This window comes from Xiphophorus hellerii, chromosome 14 (assembly GCF_003331165.1).
Source record: "Xiphophorus hellerii strain 12219 chromosome 14, Xiphophorus_hellerii-4.1, whole genome shotgun sequence".
In the NCBI taxonomy this organism is placed as follows: Eukaryota; Metazoa; Chordata; class Actinopteri; order Cyprinodontiformes; family Poeciliidae; genus Xiphophorus; species Xiphophorus hellerii.
In genome coordinates this window covers 14,620,740-14,644,763 of record NC_045685.1, presented here as the reverse complement: position 1 = coordinate 14,644,763, position 24,024 = coordinate 14,620,740, and the positions used below count along the sequence as shown (strand labels likewise).

Below are 24,024 nucleotides of genomic sequence, written 5' to 3'. Positions count from 1 at the left end.
TTGATAATACTCGTTAGATTCAAATTAGATTTACTTCACTCCAGATATAGAACGTAAACAAATGCCTCATTTTCACACAGCAGTACAGTTTGGTGTGATTTTGTCTGTTTCCATGGTAAAAGCAGTCCATATATTCATATAACTGACCCAAAATGCATCATTTCTGGGTCCACGTCTATTGTGGACTAGATTATGGAGTTACAATCCTCACACAACACAGTCCAGTGACAGAGGGACAGAAAAACGTCCCAGGTTGCGACAATCATATTACTACAATATGATATGACATATGATGCAATGCAAGAACACATTTTCAAAGATCAATAAACTTTAAATTCTAGTGAATATATAATACGACAACTTGAAGACATTTTGAATATCCAAAATAAACAAAGAAACAGAAAGAAATTAAATGAATTATAAAGTCTCTGCAAACAAAATTGTCCTTCAAAAAAAAGGGCTAGTTAAGACCATTGTGCCAAACTGAAGTCTCATCATTGAGTTTTTGGTAGAAAGAGAAAAACAACAAATCATGCAAATAAAACTTACTGAGGTTGTTTTAACTTATCATGCTATTAATTGATTTATTGCTTATTGCAACAGGCGTAGAGGGGGGTAAGAATTGACTCATAGTCGGCACAAAATGTTCCAGAACATTTGGCTCTATTTTTACCCAAAGAGGTTGTGTACAAAAACACCAAAAACAAAAGCATCAAATGGAGGAGAGGCAAAACAACCATCTCCCCTTTAAGTTGTATAGCCTTTGTCTTCATCTAAGCAATATCATTACTGAAAAAAGCCTGAGGTATAGTGCAGTTCTTAAAGATGTAAACAAAAACAGTCAGGTATGAAATTATCTAATGGCAAAGGGTCCAAAATGATTACCGTCCTTTGATGAAAATACCATAGTTAAAATCTAAAACTAGCAGTATTTTTTTTTAGGGTGCACCTTCTTTTATGCTTAAAATGAAATACCTCAAACATGCAGGAAAATGTTGCATAGCCAATGTGGGTATTTAGGTTGTTTTTGTATGTTTGAAAGGCCTGGTTGCAACACTAATTTCCCCCCTTGTGAGACAATAAAGGTACTGAACAAATACTACAACTTTTGCATAACAAATCCAGTAAATCGTTGTGAAATTATTCAAACTGGCAGGCTCAGATTTAAAATGATTTCCATTAACCAAGAATTTTCTTTCTGATAGAAAATAAAACATTTTCAAATGCAATCCGTGAAAAAAAAAAGAGATTATTTCTGGGGGGAAAAAAGAGATAACTTATTTCTTTAATCATGTATTTATTTAAATATCATGTTGAAAACTCCTTCTCGGTAATGAAAGGAATAATCTTTTTGTTTTCATTAGAGCAATAAGACCAGTCTTCCAATTGCCAATCATCTTTCTGCAATGTCTTTGCAAGGATCTCTTCCAACCTCAATCACCCTAAACTTTGGCCTCCACAAATCAGACTGAAGTTTGGACTCTTTAGAAAAACTGAATGGTTACCTTAATTTGACAGTAATTTGGCCTGAATCATTTGGGGCTTCACTTTAGAGTAGGAAAAATACAAAAGAAACATCAACTCCACATTTGGTCATAAAATAAAATGTGTGCAGTTTTTAAAAAAAGTCATTTTTATGAGCAGTTTGAAATTCAGCTTTATTGTCAATTTGTTTACGCACTATTGCCTTGCTGCTAAAATAAAACTCCACTATCATAATTTTTTATCTTTAAGCTATTCTGACGTATAATTGAGCACCTAAAATATAGCCTCTATTTTAAAATTTTGAAGCATGACAAATGTCTTCACCTAGACTGTTAGCTGTTGCAGAGAAATCCCTTCCTTACACCTACAGGATTTCTTTTTGTTCTGCACACTCGCAAAAAGTGAAATTCCCTTAACTCTTCCCTTGTCTCATCAACGTGAAATAGTGCATGAACACCACAGTTGGCTTTTCTTTTTTTACATGGAGGATTACTCTGGTTCTCCAGTTCAAATGGAAAACATGCAATATTCTCAGACTGTTTCTAGTAGAATGAGTAGAGGGCTTTAAAGGTATGTGAGCAGGTAGAAAGATGGATAAGTGATATACGCCTCGGCACAAAACGTGTATAGGCTGAGAGAAAGCAATTTCCTGCTCTCAGAGACGTTGCTGCGGCTCGAGTTGAGTCACACATCGACGGTTCTATGAAGGTATTGTCCCATTAATAAAGGCAAAATAAAGAAAAGCTAAAAGTTCAGTCTGTGCAAAACTTTAAGTTTCATTACTAAAATTACATCTCTCCTTTCCCTTCTTTCGCTATTTGGCTTCTCTACCATTTATTGTCTGAACTAAAGTATCCCTACCTTAGCAGGGGTTTCTACAGTAATGAAAGGCTATAACATAATGTTGGAACACAGAGGGAGAGCCGATTCAAAATACCCCTTTTCCCTTCTGAGCGTCGAGCTTCCCTTTGATCATCAAATTGTTCTCCTGAAAATCCTTCTTGAATTATCTGGGCCACTGAAGTGGAAAGTGAATTTTCTGGCGAGGCCAAAGCTTCTTATAGGGGAAGGGGGAAAGAAGCAGGAAAACTAATAAAAAGAGATGTGAAAATTTAACAAATTGAATCAGAGAACAAAAAAAGCAAAGAAAAAGAATATGATCACCACTTGTAAGTGCAAAAGAGGAAAGTTTATCAAGCTCTTTATTCAGCACAACCGAACATTAATAACGCCTTTCATTTCAGAAAAAAGCCCATAGGAGAAAAAATATCACAGAGTCCGTGTTTCTTCCTTGTTGGCTTTATTGCTCAACTTAGGGATTACACATGTTTTTGGTATTTTACTTCAGCACAGCCAAATAAATGTAATGTTAATAAAGACTCAAAAAAAAAGCAAGCCCATTCCCTTGGACGTGAACGGTGGAGCAAAGCTTTGCCCCTTTCCAAATGTTTTATAAAATCTTATTTAGCTGTGATTGGGAGGTTATTGGGCTTTTCTGTTCAAGATTTAATCACAATCTCAAACATTAGCAGCAACCATTCTACAGGTCAGCGCTGGCGAACCTGCAGCTCTCAAGTCGCATCCTGCTCTTTGACGGCTCCTGTGTGGCTTTTTTTAAATTGGTGTTTAGAAAAGTTGATACTGTGACAATACTGAACTGTCTTCTATAAATGTATCTGTATTGAATTCAGAATATCAGCAAGCAAAAATAAAATGCTAACTGAACAATCAGTATAATGTGAAAATATACTTTAATAGCTTTGGAAAGAGTACTTGCTTTTCCGCTTTTAAATAAAGATAAAATTTTAGTCGGGGGTTTTTACTTACTCTATTCTTTGCCTAATTTCAAGAACAACACAGATTTCAAAACACAATTTTGCATCAGGCAACACTTGTTTGTACAGTCAACTTTGCAAACTAACCAGTACCTCCAATAGTTGGTACACGTTGGACACACCAAAGCATGCCCCTTGTTTTAAGAGACAATTACTGAAGACGACCAGGCCTTATTCTCTGAGCATTGCCAAAACAGTTAAAAATTAACTTCCTCTAAAGATACGATCCCCGTAGGCCCCAACTTTGATTATAGGGTCTGACACACTGAGCCCCTCGTCAGTTTTAATGTAAATTGCTTGTTTAATGGCAGCCTGTTTAATTTGCCCAGCTTGATTACAGTTTGCTGTGGTTGCAGTTAAGCACACATTTTCATATTCATGAATCTTTATACTAATTCATCCTCTTCAGATGCAGCTGAATTCACTGAGAATGTCTTCCCATTTACCAGGAAAATTTAACATAGACAGATTTTTCTCATCTGTGAGACTTTCATGCAGGTCAGAGCTCTGAAGCTTCTCTGTTTTGTGGTCTTGTGTGCATGTGTCCCCATGAATGTTGTAATTTATAAAAGAAAAGGAAAAGAAGAGGAAGTTTGGGCTGCTTTGTTTACACGCAGACATCTTGTTATGTGCTGCCTCGTAAATCGGAGGATCAACAAGTCTTAAGTGAAACAGACAGACATATTCCCGCACAAAAACAGCTTGAGGAAAAAAATAAAACTTTTTTTTTTTTAAATCACCACTGGGAAGCCGTGCTCGTCCTGTTCAGAATTGAAATGAGTGTGAAGGAAAACCACTTGTACAAGTGGAGACAACACTCAAAATGGAGTCACCAGACATAAAGTTTACTAAAATAAAAATACATAAAAAAAAAAAAATAATAATAATACATGTCATACATATAGTAGCTTGCAATTTTCCCTCACTTTTAAAACCTTCCTGGAGCTCTAAAAATGACCAGGTAAACAAATCCACCGCTAAAGCTACATTTTCTACAACCACTTCTAATCCTTCATCAAGGCTGCTGGATAATCATGCTATTAGAGAATCAGTTCTGAATCATACTTCAGCTTTGTTTTTGTTTTGTTTTTTTCTAAAAATAAGGACAAACTGTATTTTAAAAGTGAGCAGACAGATAAAACCTCTATCCATGCTTGTTTACCAAATGCTGCTTTTAGTAGGCTTTGGGTCAATTCTACCCTTTGCCAATTTCTACCCATGAGTTATAAAAGTTAGATATAAAAGTATATAAAAGTTATAAACCAGATATTTGACTTCTAATGTCATTTAGGATAACTAAAATTTCTTGTTTGCTAAATCTTAGAATAATGAGATATTTTTTACCAACTTTAACTTTGGAAGTCCACCAACTTTTCATTATTGTTGGGTTGAATTGTCTGTTAAAATGTATGATATGGTTCAAAGACTTTGGGTTTCCTTCCACAAGGTTCACACAACAGTTTGCTGGAGTACCGGCCCATTCCTCCTGACAGAACGAAGTCAGATTTGTAGGCCTCTTTACTCTCTCTCACACACCTTTTTAGCCCGGTCCATATATTTCCTGTGAGATCAGGGAATTGTGATTGCCACTCCAAAACATTGACTTTGTTTGGTTACTGGTATCACCACTTGTTAGGAATTGTTGATAATGTAAGATGTAACATAATGTTCATTCTTCATTATGTTATTTATATTGTAGCAACACATGATCGAGCCCACACCAAAACAAAGTTAATAACCAAAAAAGTTATTTTCACGGTTGAGATGGTGTTCTCCTTTTTGCAAGTTTCCAACTTTTTCCTTCAAATATAACAGCAGCCATCATGGTCAAACACACACATTTTAGTTTCATCAGTCTTCAGCACATATCTCCAAAATTGAAGGTATTTTTCCTTGCCAAGCTGTTATTTTTCTAATGTAAATACAGGACACATTTCACTGTTGACAATGATACTCGAATGGCAGTCAGCAGCATCTTAAATGTCTTTTGCTTTTGTTCTAGTGCCTATTAACAATTTTCACACCAAAACACATTATTTTCTGGAACACGGTTCCTGTCACGTATCATGACCAGACATTTCCATGCTGTTTGTACTGGCCTATAATTGTTGGAAGAGTTGAATGCGGCACCTTCAGCTACCTCAAAGTTGTGCCGATGCATTAACCAGACTAGCAGAGGTCAACAATTCTCCTCTGGATATTTTCCCTATCTTCATTTGATAATGTCACAAAAGGAAACTGTCTGCTAAAGTTCTTCCTCTCTTTAATTCTGACAGAAAGCAACCTGTCAGATGTTACACACATTACTGGCTTTCCCAAACTGTTGGAAGGCATAATGTTATTTTCTGTAAACCTACGACTTCGAAGAAGGTAATAAAAAATCTGCAACATTAATTAGGTAGTTAGGAAATGCAAAGTTTTATCATTACTAACAGACCTAAACTAGAAAAGTTTATTATGATTTAATACCTGATTTAAGACCTTAATTGCCATAAAGGACTTCTCTATATTTTTGTGTCATATTGTAATAGGCTCCCTAATTCATAGAGGCTGTCTTGCGCTTGAAATTGCCTCAAGTCATTGTTTATGCTTTTTGTAAATTTAATTTACATCTGGTTGGTAAATATATTGAAATAAAAGTATTTTCATTTTAAAGACAAATATATTTTTATTGGAAAATATAAGAAATCACTAGCTAATTTAATCAAAAGTAAATAAATAAATCACCATCAGTGCCAGCTCTTGCTTATATAATATCATCATTAAAATAAGTAAGGCCTTGCAGACTCAAGTGCTGTATGCTTGGAGACAAATCAGTGGCAATAGGGAAGACTCTATAAATACTTAGAAATATTGTCATTTTACTTCGGTTTCATTGCTGCCTTACTGTTTCTCACTGGGTTTGAATGGTAACAGATACTTATTTTCTTTGTAACCAGCACAAAAATGACTTAAATGTTGTATAAACGGCAGTGGATAATGATTAAGAATACCTACAAAGTTAATTTTGTCACCTAAAATGTCTAAAGGTGGCGGAAGGAGGGCGGGAGCTTTCAAATACAATTTAAATTTACAAGAAAATTAAAAGAAAAGAAAGAATGTTCAACCTAAATTTAAAACAACCTACGGAAAGTTTAATTTAAAAAAATGAAGTGAAGCCTACATGAAAACCCTTGAAGAAAACTGTGTTATTGAATTTTAAAAATAGCTCACCAGTGCTTCATCCTCGGAGAGAACCCTCGTCTCATCATGGACAAGCACCACTTTAGCCTTGACTTCATCCAACGATATACTGAGGGGTTTAAAAATGCATCGTATTAGGATTCCATTGGATAGTTTGGTTGATTTCATCAATATGTGTTGAACATTCCTAGGTACTAGACAGTTGTACTGAGAAAAATAGCTTGTTTCAATAGGATTCCACTTAAAAATATCAACCTTGTTTCAATCTAGAGATTTAAAATAGAAACAAACACATTATGTTACAAAAATAAGACCTGTCCTCACTTTTAACCTGCAGAACCAGAGTTGGCAATTAACTAAGGGCAGATTAACACTTAAAAATACACATTTCTTAAAAGTTCAATTAACCTATTTACAGCTAATATCGAGAATGTTGCACTCTTCATACCTTTGTCCTGATTTCACAATACAATGCACTACACTGTAAAGTTACACAGACATGTATGCCAACTCTTTTTCCCACGACACTAAACTCTTGTCATTAACCATTTTTCCATGCTTGTGTCTTCCTTCCAGAGGTTACAGCCAAACTGCCCCCTCTGAGCTCAGATAATGACTGCATAGCCAGAATCAATCCCCGGAGCGCGTCAACTAAGGCAGGCAAACATACAAAGCGAATAGTCTGCTCAGCCTACAGAAGATCAATGCTCAGGGTGAGTGCTGGAGAGAAACAATGCCTTTCACCATTGTGAGAACGGCACACAGGCTGCAGAACAACGGCTCTGTAAATCCTGTGTGAAGTAAATTGGCTTTTGGCTCGAATCACGGAGGGCATTTGCACGTATATATAGACCACTGCAGCATAAAAGCAGGTGTTTTGTGATGTGCACCCCTTTAGGAGGCTTCTCTATGAAAGTCAGTAATGAATATTATGGAGCTCGCAGATGCAGGCAGTGATAAATCCATGCAGAGGGGGAGAGGATAAAAAGCACATCCTGTTCGTGGGCCTTTGGGAGGCTCCATCATGGTTCATTTCCTGAAGCAGTTGGTAGACTCTATTTATAGGCCAGCATACTAGTACCAGTTAATCCTGCACTGGGCTGCCAACTGCCTGCCAGCTGGCACAGTGGGCTGTGCCTGTGTGTGCTGCATGGAAAGGTTTTGGGATGAAACGATTGTAAGGCCTACATTCGTGACCAACGAGTCTTTACCCCTCATTTAGGGATTTTACATCTCAGTTGGTTTTGAGACTAAAATTTCCAGAGTTCTCCACCATATTAGGCCAGTTTAAAAAGATAAACATAAAGAAAGGAGAGACAGTGAAATGAATAAACTGACAGAATCGTGGATGTACAAATGGAAAGAGGGATGACATAACCTTTAGATGATGGGTTAGGGCAAAGTGTTGATATTCAAGACATGTTTGAACTATATTTTCCGCATGCCTTTTCAAACCTGAAAAAAAGTACAACATTTTCACACATTTCTAAAACAGTCCAGGATGCATAGACTCCTTGCCAAAATGGTCAAGTGGTTTAAAAGGATATATATATCTATATACATATATATATATATATACATATACATATGTATATATATATATATATATATATGTATATATATATATATATATATACATACAGTATATAAACAGTATATAGTATATTCATAACAAACTTTTAATTATTACTGTCAAGGACAGAGCAGCGTAGTGACTTTCTACTCATGACGTTTTCACAAATCCGACTTCATAACTTGTGAACTATCTTTTTAGGAAGTTTTCAGATGGGCCATTTAAAACAACCTGATCACGATTCGAATGAAATATTTATTCAGTGTTAATTTATATCAAAATGCATTATTGATTCTAATGAGGATGTTTTGCAGAAATTTCTTAATGCGATTTAAAATGTGTTCAAAACTTTATGAAAATCAATGGCTGCGGTCTTTGTCATGAGGCAATTATTGGTGAGTAAATGGACACAAAATGAGATTAGTTCACAGTATAAATGAGAGAATAATTATCTGTGAATCTGCATTAAACATAATTAGCAATTCCAATGAAGCAGATTAAGAAATGAGGAACGTTTAGTTAAGTGTCATCGGGGACAAAGCCAGACAAATAACTTTTCTTTTTGTACAACATAAAAAGCATGCAGCACGCATGCTAATCGAGGAAGCAAATTGCCTGGCAACTGCAAGCATTAGGTATAATTTGTGACATTGCATTTATCAGAGAAGAAACTAAATGAGGGTTGACACTTTGAGTTGGAGAGACGTACAAGACCTAAGCAGTAGCGCAGTGGATAAAAACACAATCTCTGCCTTATTCAGATCAACATCAATACATGTAGTGCATAATGATGGCCAGTTCACAAAGTCCACCAACTGACAGCTTGGTAATGTGTTTGCTTAAGCACAGCTCAGAGAGAGACTCAAGAATTCAGACAGAGGGAGATTGAGTGGATAAAGGGGTTCTGAGCTGTGAACAGTGGCCAGAGAGGCAGAATAACATCCAACTGCAAGAATGCACAAACAGGCACATTTTTCTTACATAGGAATTGCTGCATGAGGAGATTGTTTTTGCATGCATATGTTTTATAGCACACTTGGTTTACTATTCCAAGTCTTTCTGTTGGCGTAAGCACTATTATTTTATTATTTTTTTACATGCATGTTCTGGAAAAGTGAGGGATATGAGGGTCTGGACTGTTGTAAAGAAAAACAGTGTAGAGGACGGTCAAGGTAAATTTTAAAAAGGCCTTTGAGTTCTTTTAGGTCAGCAATGGGTTTGGTCTTGGTTTGGTCTTGGTACTCTCACATGGATACCATTTTGGCCCAGTAACTTTCTTGCTGTGAAATCATGAACACTGATTGTAACTAAATAAAGTGATGTCTGCAATGCTTTATTTGTAGCTCCTGGTTCTTTTGTGACCCTTCTGGATGAGTGACAAGTGATTAATGAGCTTTTAGTGTAATTTTGGTCGGCCGGCCACTCTTAGGAAGTTTCTCACCGGTGTTCTAATGTAAGAAAGCCCTAGATATGGAGATGTGACAGTTTCTAGACTAATCCTTCACAATAACCTTGCTTCTCATTAATTTTTAAATGTATTTAGATTGCATTGCTTTTTGAGATCTTTTAGCCAACCTCACGTTGTCACATAGGTTCGTCCATTTAAGTGACTTATTATTAAGCGACTCTATAGGTCAGATAGTAACTAAAACTGTTAAATTTACTCTAGTGAACATAAGTTCAAACACATTTAATTCATAATTTAACAAGACATGCACCGTTTAAAAAAAAAAAAATTTGCTAGCCATGTCATAAAGATGCAAGTAAAACTATAAGGGGGAAAAAAAGTTTTTTTATAGCTTGAAAAGTAAAAACTATCCCAACTGGATTTTAGTGAAACATAAAAATTGATTTGTATGAAACAGGTTTCTGTCCAGGTAGTTAATAGGATATATTATAGCATACTGTCTAATTTATTTAATCAACACAAAAAGTAGGATGTGCAAGATACATAGAGTTCAAAGCGATAAAGATTTAATAGAAGAAGATTACAGTGCCTCAGAGATGGCTGGTGGATGATAGACTTCGCAAAGAGCAGCCGCCCTACATCAAATTTGTTTCCAGGCTTTAAAAACCTTTGGACTCTCTTTGATTAGCATATAACTCACCTGCCATCTTTATTGCTGTCCAGTAGTTGGAAAAGGTGAGATACGGTGCTATTCTGATGCCTAAAACCTGCAAAGGAAAATTATATATTAGAGGCTTTACACAGCTGATAATATTTAAGAAACAACTTTTTATTATTTCTAACCACCAATTGCTGATAATTGTATTTATCAGTCCTAATAAAAACCTTGAAGCGTGAACCTAAAAGGAAAAAAAAGAGAGAAAAAAAGAAGTGAACTAAAAAGTATGAGCAGCAAGGGTAGAGAGAGAGAAAAAAATCAGGCAATGAGTCAGTCATGCTGTGCAGGAACATTTGCTTTCCCTGTAGGAAAAAAAAAAAAAAAGCGCGTCAGAGTCCAGAATGCAATCAGGAGGCTTTGTGCTGCAACGGCTGCTATGACAGTGATTTCCCTCTTCTCCTCCGTTCACATTCACAGGCAAATGAAAAGGAGAAGCAAAAAGAAACTTCCTGAACCCTCTTATCCGCAAAGCATGTGACCCCAGCCGATTCAGTTTTGTGAATCGTACTCACTGGAGAGGAAGGCGAGGAGGAAGTTCTCTGGCGTTTGGTGCTGAGCATCTCCAGAATCATTTACAGAACAGAAAAGGTAAAAGGGGCAAACTGATTGGCCCCTACGTCTGGGGAAAAGCACTTTACATAATGCTAATTGCACATCCGCGGCAATTACCTTTCCGTACTAATTACGGAAAAGCTAATTGTGAAATTAGCATTTCTTTTCCTCACCGTGTACAGAGCAAAGAGCTTATGCAGAGTGTGTGCAAAAAATAAAAAAATAAAAATCAAATAAAAAATTAAAGAGTTACAACAAGTTTCATGAATCTCCGGCCAAACCAACATTGATGAGGCAACTTACTGTTTTTTTTTTTATTTGACAGAAAAACTATTCCACCCATTTGTTACAAGCAGGATTAGTTTGATATTTTTAATTAAAAGAAAGTCAGTTCATCCAAAATGGCGCAGCAAGAGATCATGTTTCTCCAGTTTTATCTTAGTTGTTCCCGGCTGAACCTAGAAAACAGTTTTCTTTCTCCCCAAATGATCAAATACAACTTCAAGATCTTTCAGTTAACAGCCTCTTCGCTTCAGTTTCACTCATAAGAAATGACATCTGGCCCAGTATTACTGTGGTTAGCAGTGTCACTTTCCTGGGGGGTCTATTTGCTGAGCCGTTGCTGCCAGTAACTACATGTTCTCTCTTTAAAGATCAGTGGTATCCAAACTTCTGCCAAGATTACTAAGTTGAAAGTAACCAGGTGCCATGCTTTTATATGTATGTATATATACAGTATATTACAGTTAAAAGCACAAACCATCTTAGTGTGAATTATTTTTAGTTTATATAGTCAGAAGTAAATGAAATATGAGATATTTCAGTAAAGCAAAGTATAAAAGAACAAACTATTATAAATTTCCAAAAAAAATGGACTCATACAGCAATAAAAAAAAAGCTGTAGCGTTTCTTGGGTAATTTTTTTTCTATTTTGTTGTTTTTAGTTTAGTCCATCTCCCGCAGTAAAAACAAGAACTTTCTTCGAAAACCAGTGCTGAATTAATGCAAAGCTGTGTCCAATTCTGTTTTTGAGTAAAATGTGGCAGGGTGATTGTGGTCCTTCATCCAGTCTCTTTCCTGGATCAAACTTCAGAAAGAAAATATTGTTGTCACTAATTATAAGCAGCATACTAACTTTCATCAACTAGATTGTACTAAGGGATGAAAAGGTTCTCTGGCTTTGTTTTGGTTCTAGAAGAGAAACAGACATTGTGTTACAACAAGGATCAAACTTTAAAATTCAATTATATATTTCTGTCCATATAAGAGTTTTGATTTCCGTAGTAAGAGAACTTATTTTACATTTGTTGTAAACCAGTGAACCAATTCCCCACTTTTGTCTGGTGCAGACGCCCCTTCTCCTTTGTAAGATCATATTCAGCTTATAGTTACCGTAGATTGTGTTTTGTTATCTTGAAACTATCTCTATAGTTACACTCTTATTAGCTTGGGCTGCTGGAGGACATTTGGGCCATTTGTCCTTACTGCTCTTCTTTTCCCAATTATTTTCCATTTAAACATTATCTCCAGTTATTGCTGCAAAAAACTTTGTTATCTCTTAGGTTTTTTATCTCCACAGAACCTCCACTGGGCCCAGCATTTCTGGATTAAGCTGGGTCAACTTCATGGAAAAGGGCCTCAGTTGAGCTATTGCTGCCATCTGCTATGTTAACCTCTTTTTTTTTATCCCAAAGATTTTACTACTAGCTCAGTGCTTATTAGCTTAGTTGTGTTTCTCTTCTGGACAAAAAAAACCTAAGTGTTACTGCTGGTATAAAGTCTGTGCAATAGGGTTGGGGATGTGTGCTTTATAATCAATTTGTATCTGGATTAACTGCCTGTGATCCAGTGCATTAAAAATACATGACCATAAAACACTGACGTCATATAATTTGACACATATAATTTCACCAATCTCCAATTATCTGGGCTTCTTTACAGAGAACATCTTACGTATAGCATCGTATGCTCAACTGATTTTGATTCAAGCTTAATGTACTTTGGAGTAAATAGCATAGAACATAATTGGTTGGGAATCAGACAAAATTTTAGGGCTATTTTTAAATTAATTGGATTCTACATAAATGAACACAATTTGGACCTGCGGCACCTCAGATGACATTTGTTGTCATTTTGCTTGATATCAATTAACCTAGCTAAAATGAGTTGAAAAATCTAGGATGGGATTTAGAGAAATCATTGTAAAAGATGTAAGATTTTGCAGAACATCTTGACCTGAAACAATATGGCTCTTCAGTTTCTGCAACTCTAATCATGAGTCTACTAAACAGGTAAAAGGGAAAAACTACACTTGATAATAGTATCCCTCAACACATGCAGCATCTGCAAGATTAGTGGCCCGTTCTTTATTTGAATTGCTCTCCATTTGCAACCTAACGCTCGATATTTTCAACCCGTGCTCCGGTCGCCGCCTCGTAAAAAAATGAAGGGAGCGAGATGGTCTCATTCCTCTCTTAACTGCAAAGTTGTGGCTACGAAAAACAACTTTAAGGAGGATAGATGAAGAAGTGGGGGAGAGGAGTGCAGCGGAAAACAAGAATGATGGAGAAGCATCTGGTGGAGGAGGGGGCAGATGAAAGGTAAGAGGATGATAGGGGAGAAAAGAGGAAAATAAAGAAGAGTTGGAGAGTGGTGGGGGGGAAAAAAGAGGAGGAGGCAGTTGAAGACATTGGGATCTTTAGGCCAATGGCACATACATAGGAGACTATGTTTACTAATGGACACCATCAGTCATCCACCCATGTTGCCCTGGTGATATCGGAGCACTCTCGTAAAATAAGAGAGACACATCGAGAACAGAGAAAATGGAACATATCAGCGGGAGTCTGCAGATCTATGGCTAGCCTACAGACAATGTTATCCACTCAGAGCTTTTTTTTGTCATTGTAGGCTCTGCGCTCCCAGGCAAAGAAAACACACATTTTGCTGTCTTTTATACACTAGAAGCAATATTTGAGAGAGGAAAATTACATCTTTCTATGGAAAAAAGGCAAAGAAATGGAAACAGATCAAAAGGCTGCATGTTCTGTTCTGAGCTTTTTACTTTACTGAAAACAGGAGACGACATAAGCAAGAAGAAGCCTGAAAATGAGTGTTTCAACTTAAATGTCATGTCTGGCATTGAGGGGCTTACCGCAGGAGGATGACTCAGGCCGTACATCTTATTCACAGTGGGAAAATAAGACTGTTACAAATAAACAACCAAGTAATTTGAAATTTCTTAAACAGTTTTTCATGACTGTGTTTAACCAATATGCAATATTAGAATGGCATGATGGTGATAATATTGCACTAACATTGCTAAATACTGTGGTGACAGTATTGGCTGTAAAATTGTTTTTCCTCTCTTTTTGATCTGTGCTTCCTATTCTGTGACGTCGTCCTTTGGTTCTGGTGTAAACATCTCCTGCCATGACAAATATCTAGTCCAGCTGGTTGAATATTACATTAGCATGTAAAATGTAAGTTTATAACACTTGAAATACATTGTTGGAGTGCAGCCAACAATTACCAAACCTATCCTTTGGATATAAATTTTGCACAGACTGATATTGCAATCATGACCTACTGTACTTGTGACATATTGTGCAGCTGTTTTCAGAACACTTTCCAGACTGATGGAATCCAGATACTTTGGTTATCGTCTGTTCTTCAATTTGTTTGGATCAGGATAGAATGTGTTGCTTTTCCAGATGTTCTAGCCGTCTTTATATTGACAAAATGTTTCTATGCAAGTCCTTTTTAATACTAAAGATCTGTCAGTAATCAGGCCTGGGTGTGGCTAGTAAACCTGAATTCAGCTATTCAAAAAATGTGGCTGACCCCACTTTATTTTTGATTGAGCAAAAACAAGAAATCTGTAAGATGGCAAATAAATAAAATGTGTTTATTTACAAACGCACTTAAGTTCCATAAATACAACCATTTAAAAAAGAAAAAATGAAACACTGCAAATACATGATTGTTTCGCAGGCTCTAAATGCCTGTACTGCGTGCAATGAAAAAGGTTAGATTGCTGTTCTGTCAGCTCAAATACCCCCAGCTCTCCATTGTTCTATTTTTTCCAATGTACCGCACACATCACGCTGCAAGAAACTAATTTTCTTCGAGGGTACAAATAACCTGGTCCTTTCAAACATCTCAATAACTGCACATGAAGCCCTGGAGAGAAGTCTGATCGACAGCAGCAGTGAAACCACAGAGGTTTAGCTCTACTTGCACTCTCAGCTGCTTGTTCGTCTGGCTTTTCATTCCCATTTTGACGCAGGCTATTACGGTCATAAAGAGAGAGACAACACGTTCACGGAACAATCCGTGTTCTGACATTCCTGTATAGAACCGTAGGTGTATTTGCAGGCAACTGTTATGTATGGGCTGTATAGAAAGTGCTGTGTGACAAAAAGACAAATGAGATGTAGAGTTGAGCTTTTTTGCAACTTTGCAAGGCAGAAAGAGGTTTGTGGAGCTCAACGAGTGATCCAGTATAATTAAAACTTGCAATAACTTTCTTCTCTTTACAGTAATAAAGCTACTCGTAAAAGTTGCCTTTTTTCTATTGCGATGCATATTTTCTTCTTAGTTGGCTCCAAAAAGATGCTCAGGGACATGTATTTTTTTCAAATTACAGAAAAAAAACAACATCACGAGTGTTGTAAATTTAAAAGCTTACTTTATCTGCACTCTCTACTAGAAAGAAAGTATGCATTATAGAATAGGCAGTAAAGAGCTTTTGTTTAACTACAGGCAGAATGATACTAACCCACAGATTAAAGGTTAGAGTAATATGCATGGTTTAATCTTGAGGGGAATCAATGTTTTCACTGGCTAAAACTTGCTCTTCTCTTCCTACCAGCTATTAACATTAATGTCTGATTCGGAGTAGTGTTTGCTCTTTGCGTCGGTCTATTTTCTAATTGAAATGTAAGTTTAAAGGCAAAAATCTGTTGCACTCTTAGTTACTACACAGTTTATGAACAGATTATTTATATTTGGGATATAACAAAACATTTGACTCACAAAAAGATACGACACACAGTTTTGCATTCTCAAGAACAAGAATATCGCTTGTAGTATTATTGGGAAAACTTTGATTTCTTTCATATAGAGAACAAATGCCTCATTTCCAGTTGGCACTACAGCACCGGTTGTACACTATTTTATGGAATGGCATAATCCTCCGTCACTTGATGTTACTTTTTCTTTTAATCTCTTCCTTTCACAGTCACATCTGATTTAACGCTGCCTGTTTTTATCAGTCATTAATGAACATTTACAGCTGAGTAGCTTGCAAAATTATACCAAGTAATTTTCTAAAATAAAAAAAACACAAGTCTGAACTGCTAATCCTCACCTCTCAAAGAGTCGTGTAGTTTAAATTTGGCAGCTCATGAACTGAATGTAAATAAAAGAATAAAACTGACCAACCTGGTGCTTAGGCAACCATCATCCTTGTAAATATAAATATGACTGAGGATATGGGAAAAATATGCAGCACTATGACTGACAGTGCCTATATTAGCTTATATGACACCAGATCCAAAAATAGCACCAAAAATTTAGTTAAAGGAGATCTGGACTGGAAAAGCCTCGGTATCTGCAGATATTTCATTCAGATTTTGGAGTCTTGATGATAAATGAATAAAAATAAACTGGAGCATTTCCAGTAGAAAGACATTTGACATTAGAAATCTCTGTTAATCCTCCAGACGGATGGGCAACTCGAACAAGACAAGCCATCTCTAGCACAGAAATTAAAACTGATGCCTGTTACACCCTGAAGATGAGCTGTAATGGAAGTAAAGGATGACAGACTCAGGAACGATGTGTTGGGGGAGGTCTGTCATGGTCAGGAAAGGTCAGCCTGCACAGTGGGAAGCATGATGGATGTGTGCTGCCCAAAGGAACCGACAATATAATGAGCATGCTTTGCACTCAAAACTTCTTTAGATCAGAAAATAAGCTGCCAATAGAGCATGACAGAGATTTCCAATCTACTCTATTTTTCCCTGAAGGTTTTCTGACATGCTGAAATGAAAACAGAAGGATACAGGATTGTTCTCCAATTTATGTTAAAAAGTCCACGCTCTAAATGGTACAAGTATGAATCTTGTGTATTTCTGTCTCTGAAATCTAAAAATTGGAGACTGAATGCATCCTCTGCCCACATTTAATGAGTGTAAATCTTTCATTTCATGAGATGATAGAACCCAGTTCCTATCCTCACAACTTTCTGTACCAGCACATGCACAAGTCAGAGCGTCGCTTAAATGCCAAGCCAGCTTGTGCTTGCAGCGATAAGGGATTTTTCCTGTGACTCATATGCAACGTCTCTCTGAAGGTTTGAGGTATGTAAAAAGGAGAGCAGAGGGAATACAGTTTGCAGCTGCTCAGCAATCTTTCTCCAAGTCAATTAATTTCCACTGCAGAGGAATCTGCACTTAACCTTTCCATTTCTTTTCCCCCTCTGATGTTGAACAACCTGAGCCGAGCTGCTCAGTCTATTTACTGTTGCTCCAGTAAGGCTGAGCAGACACGAAATGGAAGCTGCCCTGTAGCCAAAACGACGGCCCAACTGTGTAAACTGGAACAACTCTGCAAAATGAGCAAACGTCTTGAAGTGGGTCCTAAATATAGATGGAGCCTTACCTTTATCCCCAGCTTTCAAAGCCTTTAATGTTTGTTCTTTGAGTCGGTCAGCTTCATGTTTCCTCTTTCTGTGCTCCTCTAACTTGATCTGCAGATCTTCAGCAGCCCGCTGAAGCTCTCTGAGCTGCGCCTGCAGAGGGACAACAGGGCAAACATGATTACACCAAACCTTCATTGTTATGATTTAAGCGCTTTGTGATTTCTGCATTTTTGTGCCAGAACACTAAGGCTCTTCACCAACATGAACAGCCCTTTAGTCATACTATATTTTGGGTCAACAGCATAAAACTGGAGCAGGCAGAGCCATGTATTCTGCATGTAAGCCTTAAACTTTTTTAATGGAGTAGACATGTGGATAATGGCCATTTTCCTTGTACTTTTCCACTCGCCCTGTGCTCCTTCCGGTGCATTTATCAGAACAGGAGATTGATTCACAGCCGATATACTCAGACCGCAGAGCTAATTTTTTAGACTGAATGAGGTCGTTCAAAATGGGATCCCTTGTAAGCCGTTTACAACAGGCACACAGACACATTGCACCTACATGGAATCCATACATTCGCCCCTATTTTAAGGGGCGAATGTATGGGTCATTTCCCAATTCATGTTCCGTGTTCAAAGAAAGCAGTTCAATCAAACCTCAAAGATATTTATTTCTTCGTAAATTTGTGGCACATATGAGTTTACTTTTGTCCTTAGTCTTAAAGTCTGAATGTCAAAAAACATTGGTTTGGCAATGAATCCAACTGAACTCTTTAAACTGCCTTGGTCCTTTTGCTTATTCACATTTTGCATTGCTAGCACCACAAATGTCAGGGTATTTAGTTGTGCTTTAATGTAATAGACCATCAAAGTAGTGAGTTGTTGTGAAGTTAAAAATTCAAACCTGCCCCTCCTGAGTCAATGCTTTGAACCATAACTGCATCAAAAGCTGGTTAAAAAAAGTCTTTTGGGTTAATTGCCTACCATGTTTACACATGTAGAGACAGATTTTTTTTTTCCTTTTTATAAACAAAAAATTAGCTTGCATGTTTGATAACATAATTTTTTATTTTAAATTCAACTTCACATCTACTCTGAGTCCCTTCCCTGTCCCTGATAAAGAAACGAATCCCAACAGCATGGTGTCAACAATACCTTTCATGGTGGGAATGGTGTGTTCATAGCCATCTGCAGCTTTAGTTTTCTACCATTCCATAAATTCCATGTTGCATAAATCCCTGATTTATAGAGTGCAAGAGTAACAGTGCTGTGGTCAGATTCTCCCACCTGAGCTGCAGATTTCTGCTGCTACTCCAGAGTAACCATGGACAGCTAATGTTTCAGTGCTCTCTTTGCCCAGATAGTGTAGGTAAAAGGTGATTTCTTAGCAAGTTAGCTGCTGTGCTAAACACTTTCCATTTATTTATGAGGAATTGAATCATAATTTAGTGGATTTTATTCAGGAATATAAGTGTAAAGATGACAGAGTAGTACTACATGCCAAAATCTTGAAAATCATGACTTGCTTTCTATCAATTTCACAATTATTTTCTACTTCACATAGGTCTATCACATAACATTTGACCAAACTGTACATACAAATTTCAAAGCGTTGGAGAGCAAGATCTCTGGTTTGGGAACCTCAAAGTCTAAAATTGTTTTCTTGCAGATGAAGTGGGTCTAAAAAGCGTCTTGCTCCCTCTTAGTCAGGGGTCAGTGGCTATTTCAAGTCGAGGAGTCCAGGCATTTTGACATCTTGCTTGTGAGTGAGGGAGGGTCAAAGTAAGAGATGAATGGGGCTTTGATAACCACCCGTTCAAAAGATATAAAGCTAACAAAAATAAGATGAACCTAAATTCTTTGGTTTGTACTCTAAAAATTGGTGATTATTTTCAACTTTCAAAAGTTAAAGATAGTTAGCCAGTGCAAAAGTTATGCTACAACCTCTTTTCTCCTCGTATTAGTTTGCATTTATTTCTACATCCACCTCTTAACCACAAAGTCTGTTTAATTGCCAGAAACACATTCAACAGTGGCTGTTTTTGCATCATAGACTCATTAAATCAGCTCCGTCAGACTGACAGCTGATAACACCCAAGCTAAACCTATCATCACACTCTGTAACGGAGCAATTTGCATCAAAGAGGACCAGCTTCCTTTGTGCAAATGTGTGTCCGTGAGTGTGTTTGTGTGTCGACTCTGCCTTCCATTCTCTCCTCAGAGACGCTGGTGATGCACTGATGGATTCTGGGGGTTTCAGCCAGGGATGACTACCTTTCTAGGCCAAGCCGTTTGCTTGGGTACCTTCAGTCTGCAGCAGTGATTTATGGGCTCTATTACCAGAGCACAAGAAGATTTCTACTTGTGAGGAAAACGACTAAAATGTTAGAAATAATATTTTTTTTTTTAAATTTCTAATAAAAGTTAGATTCCAAAAGCTCTGCACAATAAGTAATCTTATTGAAAATCTATACATTTGCTAAAACATAAAACTAATCTGCCCTTTTCTCTGAAAATTTGAGGAGTTCAGAAAACAGATCAGAGCTATCAATTTATTCCCATCATATTTCATGCTTGAAGATGTTCAGCTTGGAATGTACAAATGTAATCAAAAATTTGCTAAATAAACATGTCAGCTTGTATTTATTTATAGCTTATGTACAAATATTGAATAAAGGGATGGAATTTCGTAAAATGTTTTGATAGCAGAAGATTTGTCTTTAAGCCTCGAGCCCACAGCAGCAGGAGTTCATATTTGAGTCATTGTATAAGGTTCCCAACACCACGGCCTTGAACTCACCCTGCCATGTCAGGAGAGACGATGATCACAAAGTGTGGAAATGCTGGAAGCACTGGGTGACACTTTAGCCCCGATCTGCCATTCAGCTGGCAGAAAAAAGGGAACATTCGGGGGCTGGGATATGGGTAAGACCACAAAGCATGCATGTTGGGAAGAAATAAAAACAAAACAAAGAAATTCAGCTGACAGAAGAAAAAAAAAATCAAAGATTGTGACTGGTTAATGCGGCAGAAAAAAGCTTTATTTAATCAAATCGCCTTTGTTAAGCAAGTCTTTTTTCCCCGTCAATGTTTCATCATAAGCAAATGTTTAGAGAAAGAGATTTCTGAAACGCTCTTCAAAAAAAAAAATCTGTTCTGTGAAGTGCTTAAAAATGCCTTGAAACTAGCTGATTTCTAAACAGCTCATTTTAATGCAAAAGGGTTGAGCGCAGCCCTGACAAAGTCACAGAGCTGTAAAATGCGCTGTAGCGACGACGAGTCCTTCAGTGTCCAAAGAACATATTCTAAAGTGGCTGGGCCTGAATGCCGACCAACGCTTTGTACTGTTAATTTCAAGAGTCATGTAAAAAAGTAAAAAGGAAAAAATAGAAAAAGAAAATTCAACCCTCAAACTGTAGAAGACAATTTCACATTTACGCTCAGACAACCAATAAAAATCCTTTTGATAGTCCTGGGGGCGTGCTGTGGTGGCGCAGGGGGTTAGCACGCCCCACGTATGGAGGCCTTAGTCCTCGACGCGGACGTCGCGGGTTCGACTCCCGGTCCCGACGACCTTTACCGCATGTCTTCCCCCCTCTCCTCACCCTCCTTCCTGTCTGCCTACTGTAGAGAAAATACGAGCCACTAGCGCCGCAAAAACTCTTCGGAGAAAAAAATGAAAAAAAAAAATCCTTTTGATAATCCTAAACGGCAATGATGCATTGATTACTGGTGTATCTCAATAAACAACAATGTTACTCTACAGTTAAAAAATGTTAAATTTACATAGATTTATTAGACACAGAGATATTTCAAGTGCTAAGCTCTGTTAATTTTGATGATTATTGCTCACAGCAAATAAAACTTAAAAATTACACAAGACCAACATATATTTTTTGTACAGATTTTTCAGCTGAAAAGGATGTCCTTGTACTTGACAGTAGATATACTCAGTCATTGATTTGTGTTTCTTTTGCTTGAATCACTGCGTCGTTGCAGTGTGGCGTGGAGATGGTCAGCTTGTGGCTCTGCTGAGACGCCCAGGTTTCTTTAAGAGCTGCCTTGATCATGTCTGCACGATTGGTTGTTGTGTGTTTAGCCTTCTTATTAACAGAACTTTAAAGATCCTCTACGAAATTTAGGTCACTTGAGTCTTCTGCCCAATTAAGCACACCTATATAATTGTCTTTAAACAAAGTCTTTGTACTACTGGTAGTTCGGGCAGATCTTTAGTTTGAACCTCACTTTTGGATTCTGTGTCTCGCTGTTCTTGACTCAGTCTCTGGAACCATGATATACGGACTAAATACAAAACCTTACTTGCAGTTGACAAGAGAGACTTTTAGCAATGGGCAACAGTTCTGCCTCATCTCCTCTTAGCTCAAGAAAAGTGATTCTGACATTATCACTCCTTGAAGCATGAACTACAGCTGCTGTATTCGTCTTTTTAATCTCCTTCCTGAACTCATGAACCTTTTTTAACCACACTTTTTCCTTCTCTACAACTTTCCAATAATATGCTAAGATGCAGCACAGTGTGACCAGCCAGCTACTGATAGAAAGACATAAATGGAAACAAGTGATCGGTCATAATATTAGGGATGCACACATATGAACATCAGATATTAATATCCAATTTGTAATATTGCTGTTATGACTGATAAGCCTCCCACAATCCTTTGCTATATCACTAACTTGTGTCATTTACTTTCATGACATGACCATCTGTGGATGAAACTTCAGTGCTTAATGTCGTTGAGTGGTCAAGTAAATATCAGATTATTGTCACAATATCCTTACATCCAGCTGCTCATCAAGGTGGCTATTGATATTTGACATTTTTGTGGGAAAAAAATAACAAAAATATATTCATCCAACCATCATTTTTTTCTTAAAATATCACTAGTGATCAAATTTTGAACAGGCAAGTTTGTCATGTTGCTGATTTTCACACCTGTGCATAACCTGTTTTATTGATGTAGAATGATGAGTTCTTAGAGACAAAGTTGTGAAAACCGCAATGGAGCGTGCATCGTTTCGCCGAATAGTCTATAATGAGAAGATGCCATGATCCGGAACATGCACAAAAAAACAGTATTCAAGGAAGAAAGAATAACCTCCAGAAAAAAAAGGAAAAGTAAGGTTTGTGTTATCAACTGGCTCTGACTGTACAACAGGCGTATGTAGCAGCAGGTGCTGTGAACATGCATACTAAAACAGCACCGCAGAGCACAAGCTGCTCACTCCGAAGAGAAATCCTCCGGATCCAGCACATCTGAAACAAAATTAACCTCGACGTCCCTTATTCCTCGAGCGTGTTAGCCAGCTAGCCAGGTGATAACAGTGCAGTTGCAATGTGGCAACGCACACTAGTGAGGGGAAAAGTTAATTCGATGTGCAGAAGATAACAACAACAAACAGAATCTTCACAAGGATGCAGCAAATTAAGAGCAGACTGCACGTTTTTTTTTACCATTTTAGACGACACTGTTTTTTTGCCCCCTTTGTCATTGTGTTGCTACTATGAAAATGTGCACAAACTTACTGGTTTCAAATTAAGATGCTAAAATTAGTGCGGGAAATGCAAATTTTGTCCTCATTAAATTATGTTTTTAACTTAACACAATGCTTTGGGGAACAGATCTGATATTTTTCTCAGGTTGATTTTAAACTTCATTTGCGTCTCTCTCATTGGCTAAATTAAGCATTATCGTTAAATTTGACACATTTTCTCTATTTGCAATTCTAGTAAGTTAACATATTAAAATGCACCCATTTTTGCAAAGACCTGACATGGCGGGTCCAATTTAGATTTCTGTTTATATACGATCATGTAGGAAGATATAAGAAGAGCATGCAAATATTTTCCTCTTGCTTTCCTATCTATGCAGTCATTATGGATCTAGAAAAGCACCATGCTCTCCCCAAGATCCAACTCTACAAGCCAGGGCTTTACAATTTCAAAACAAAGAAATAATTATTTGAATGACAAGTTAACATTTAAAGTTAACCCTTAGGATCCCATAAGAGTGATTAGCAGTGTAAAAACAGTAGTCTATCTGTATGCTTTAGAAAATGCATATACTTATCTTAACTCAGATTTATAAAAGATTGCCAACATTGCCAATTACAGAATGTTCTTCAACAAAAATTAAAGAACAGAAATCTTGTGAAAGGGTATATTATCTCTTTCACATTAGAAAGCCTTCTTGTTATCTGCTAAAAGTTTTGCTCTCTCTCGCTTTCCAACACCTGCATGAACCAAAGACATTTCATAGAGTACATGGCTTTCTTTTAATAGCTTCTTTCACCTTTTGTGCTTTCTCTATTTAACCACCTAAATGTACTTAAAGTCAACTTACTTTAAGTCTTGTTCATTCTTAAAAAAGGATTGGTGATGTTACCTCAACCCAATAGCTCCTGATCGTGGCAGATTTAAAGCTTTATTTTAATATTACCAAAATGCTTCTTTTGGTTAGAAGTATTACTAACATTAGGAAATATGTGAAGGTAGTTAAACATTAGTGCACTGGCAGGGAGTCTTTTCAACATACAGATATGGAGCTCAGCATTAAAAATAAATGGTCAAAATATCACTGGAAACAAGCAAAACGCTGTTCAA

At 37.1% G+C, this 24,024-nt stretch overlaps 1 protein-coding gene across 1 annotated transcript in view; it reads right to left on the bottom strand.

Moving 5' to 3' along the window:
* Positions 1-24,024, bottom strand: part of LOC116733291 (glucosidase 2 subunit beta-like) — a 145,518-nt gene that overhangs the window by 113,945 nt on the left and 7,549 nt on the right. The window contains exons 6-8 of the mRNA XM_032584088.1: positions 17,421-17,550; positions 10,185-10,251; positions 6,534-6,612 (exon numbers count right to left, since the gene is read on the bottom strand). Coding sequence (XP_032439979.1) covers positions 6,534-6,612; positions 10,185-10,251; positions 17,421-17,550 — 276 coding nt within the window. The remainder of the gene's footprint in view (positions 1-6,533; positions 6,613-10,184; positions 10,252-17,420; positions 17,551-24,024) is intronic.